The sequence below is a fragment of the Cystoisospora suis genome (genome assembly GCF_002600585.1).
Source record: "Cystoisospora suis strain Wien I chromosome Unknown contig_825, whole genome shotgun sequence".
Classification (NCBI taxonomy): domain Eukaryota; phylum Apicomplexa; class Conoidasida; order Eucoccidiorida; family Sarcocystidae; genus Cystoisospora; species Cystoisospora suis.
Window position 1 is genome coordinate 33,952 of NW_027153626.1, and position 3,953 is coordinate 37,904.

Below are 3,953 nucleotides of genomic sequence, written 5' to 3' on the forward strand. Positions count from 1 at the left end.
AGCTGAGACAGAGACAAGTAGAGAGAAAGAAAGAAAGAGAGGTAGATAGACTGATTAATTAAAGAAGGAAACAGAGAGAGAGATTGACAGAGAGACGAAGGGAGAGAGAGAAGAGAAGATGTAAAGAAAGACAAAGCCATCCATTTGAACTCTATTTCTTAATCTTGAGAAATAGAAAGAAAGAAAAAGGAAGAAAGAGAAAGAGAGGTAGGAGATAGTCCACTCAACGAGAAAGAGGAAGAAGAAGAGGAAATGTTTCAAACAGAATTTAGTTCGATACACAAAAAGATAAACTCTCTCTCTCTGTCTCCCTCTGTCTGTCTTCTTCTCTTTCTCTTTCCTCCACTCTCACCATCTTTCGCTCTATCTTTCCTTACATACAAATATACATATCTATAGACAGCTAGCCACCTTGACTTACGTATATACATGCATATATATGTACCACAGGGAGAGATAAATAGATAAGTAGATATAAGCCATCTAGGCGCCAGAAGGAGGAGGCTCAGCCTCTCTTCTGTCTCTCTGTCTCGGGTGTCCATACACCCGGGGATCTTCACACAAGGGAAAAAGCCACACACCCCCTAGTCATTCCCGTGTGCATGCAGCTCCAAGAAAGAGTGAGAAAGAAAGAAATGCGATTATATCTCTCTCTCTTTCTTTCTGTCTATGTGTGTGGTTTGCGTGGAGATCTAGAAAGTAGCGAAACCTCTATGTCTATCTGAATATTCTCTTCCTCTTTCTTTCTTTGTTTCTTTCTCTTTTTCTTCTCCTTCTTCTGTAGAAAGATAGAAAGAAAGAGAGAGAAAGAGCGAGACGGAGAGTGACAGACATGGAGACACGGAGACACCCGGGAGCGTTCTTTTTCTTTCTCCTCAACTCTTCTCTCGGTTCTCTTCTCTTCTTTTGCCGTCGCTTCACCCCATCCACCAAAACAAGAAGGGCAAGACCAGAGAAAGAAAGAAGAAGAAGAAGAAGAGAGGAGAGAGAAGGTGTATGGGAGTGTCTCCTTCATGTGTTTGGGAGTGTCTCGCCGTGTAGCCACCTCAAGGCATCATCGACGTATCTCCATCGAGTAAATTCTGCAAGTCTCTGCACATCGACAAAAGCCTTTAAAAATGTATCTAGACTACTCGAGGAAATTCTTTCTCTCTTCTCTTCTTCTTCTCTCTCCTTCTTCTCCTCCTCTCTTCGGTTCTCTGAAAAAGGCTCTCTTGCCTTTTCACACCCTTCACATTGTCGATGTCTACACATCCTCTCTTCTTCTTTCTCTTTCTCTTCTTTCTTTTCTTCGTCTTGGTCCATGTGCTTCTTTTCCTTCTTTCCTTCTTGTCGTTGTTTCTCTTCTTTCTTCTCTTGCCGAAGAGAAGAAGAAGAAGAGAAGATGTCTGAAGGGTTTCTGTCTTTTCGAGGAGATCTTTGGTATTGCCGGTGAGGAAGAAGAAGAAGAAGCCTTTCCATGGCCTTCTTCTCTTCTTCTCTTACGCCATGAGAAGAGATAGAAGGAAGAAGGAAAGAAGAAAGTTGCTCCCCGTACTTTTCAAGGAGGCACTGGCGTGTATACACTCCAAGAAAAAACTCGGACAGACGCCGAAGAGAAGACGACGATGCAAATGAAGAGAAAGAAGAAGAAGAAGAGGGAGAAGAAGAAGAAGAAGATGGACGCTTTTTAGAAGTATCGAAGAAGATAAGATCTTCTTCTTCTTCTCTTGTTTTCCTCCCGTGCTGCAAAGAGAACGGAGAAGGATTGAGTAGAGGAGAAGAGGAAGAAGAGACCGGAGACAAGTCACTTTTCTTTCTGTCTATATGCGGGGTAGACTCACTAGCTAGAGAAGAAGAGGCCACCGAAGCAGGAAGAAGAGAAGGAGAAGAAGAAGAAGAAGGAGAAGGAAAAGAGGAAACAACGGCAGAGAGATAGGAATTACCTTGAAGAGAAGAAGAAGAAGAGCGAAGCCTAGGGCTATTCATCTGAGAAGAAGAGGGAGAAGAATAAGAGCTACTCGCCGTCGTTACTGCTGAGCCTACTGTATCAGTAGACAAAAGACGACGATCGATACCTTTCTCATACATCTCTCTTCTTTCTTCTTCTTCTCTCTCTCTCTTTCTCTTTCGTCGCCGAGAGACAAGGAGTGACTCTTGTCTATGGGTGCAGTTGGATTCCTCGTTCTTTTTCTCCTTATCTTCCTTTCTTTCTTCTTTTCTTTCTTCACTAGATCTGAAAGAGATATCTGTCTTGTCTGTCTCAACGGATACTCTCTCATGTCGATGGTCTCCCTCCAGCTCTTTCCCCTTCTTAAACATGTTTCTGCCTTGCTCTTTCACTTCTTCCCCTTCTTCCTCTCTCTCTCGACTCTCTTCTTCTCTATCCTTTAACACCGTGTTCACCTTCTTCTCTTGCACGCCTATCTCCTCTTCTTCTTCACTCTCTTCTTCTTCTTCTTCCTCTTCGTTAAACAGAAAGTCTAGAAGAAGAGAGCCCTCGCGGAGATCTTCGCTTTCTCTCATGTGTCGATTTCTTTCGCATTCCAACCTTTTCGAGACTTCCTTTAGATCAAATTCTTCCTCTTCTTCTTCGTCTCTTCTCTGGTGTCTCCGAAGAAGAGGAAGAAGAAATTGCCGAAGAAGAAAAGCTGGGGTGTTTCTCCGATCATCTGAAAGAAGAAAGGAAGAAGAAGAAGAAAGCCTTGACAAAGAGTTTCGAGGAAGATGAAGAGATGACGAATCAGACGGGGCAGGAGAAGAAGAAGAAGAAAGGAGAGAGCGAGAACAAGCAGGAGGAGGAGGAGCAGAAAGAGAAGAAATTTGACACTCTCCACTCTTTCCATAAACTTTCTTTTCTTCTCGCCACCTTTCTCGTTCTTCCATCTTCATCTCTTCTTCTTCTTCCGCATTCTCTTTCTTCTTCTTCTTCTCTTCCTTCTGTTCTTCTTCTTCATCTTCTTCTCGTCGCTCCTCACCCATCCATAAACTCTTCTTTCTAATTTCTTCTTCTTCCCCTTCCTCTTTTTGCTTTCTTCTTCTTCTTTCTCTTCTTTCATTTTCTGTCTCGTCATCTCTCACTCTCTTTCTTTCCTCTTCCCTTCTTTTTCTTTTCTCTTCTTTCTTCTCCTTCTCCTCTGCCCGACAACTTTCTTCTTCTTCTTCTCGCTGTTTCTTTAAGCTAAGTAAAACGTCGAGTTGTCTCTTAAAGAGAAGATTCGCCAGGCGGTATCTTAAGGAAGTCTCATCGACCAAAGTAATGCACCCTCCTGATCCATACTGTAAGGTCTTCACACCCAAAACACGCAAAGACGACGGCTCTTCTTCTTCTCTTCTTCTTCTCTCTTCTGTTCTCTTTCTTATTCTCTCCCTCTCTCTACAGAAGAAAGGAAGAGACAGAGACGGCTCTTTCTCTCCTTTAGTCTCTTCTTCATTGTCGATCGAGAGGCGAGCAATCGACGTGTCTATCGCTCGATTCAAATCTCTCCCTCTATTCTGCGGTCCTTCGCGCAGAAATGACCTTTCTCTCTCATTAAGCGAAGGAGACGACGAAGAAGAAGAGACCAAAGAAGAGATAGACGAAGAAGAAGATGACGAATGAGTAGAGTGGTCTGTTAAGAGAAAGTGTCGTATATCTTCTGTCTCATGAAAGAAGCCTTCTTGGCTCTCTTCACTTTCTTCTTTCTCTTCTTCTTCTTCTTCAGATTCATCCCCATATGTCTGTTGTGTATGAAAGAGAGAGGGATCGTAAGAGGGGAGAAGGCGATTGACACATAGAGGAGGCTTCTTCGGTAGAAAGGAGAAAAAGTACGATTTTGGATCGAGGGAGAGAAACGCAAGAAGATGAGAAAGATCAGGAGAGTCGTCATGTTGAACTCGCAGGCTTTTTTGCTCTTCTCTTCTATTGCCTCTTGGTCCTTCTTCTTCCACGCTCTCATGACGAGGCTGAAGAGAACGAAGAGAAGAAGAAGATT

General features: G+C 43.2%; 1 protein-coding gene across 1 annotated transcript; it reads right to left on the reverse strand.

Annotated features, from left to right (window-relative positions):
- On the reverse strand, positions 1–3,953 carry CSUI_001994 (uncharacterized protein). Its single transcript, XM_068062196.1, has one exon. The coding sequence runs from the start codon at positions 2,959–2,961 to the stop codon at positions 1,012–1,014; it is 1,950 nt and encodes a 649-aa protein (XP_067925829.1). The 5' UTR covers positions 2,962–3,953; the 3' UTR covers positions 1–1,011.

Bases quoted from the DNA above. Each gene is read 5' to 3' on its own strand.
- CSUI_001994 (XM_068062196.1), bottom strand. From the start codon at position 2,961: ATGGGTGAGGAGCGACGAGAAGAAGATGAAGAAGAAGAACAGAAGGAA.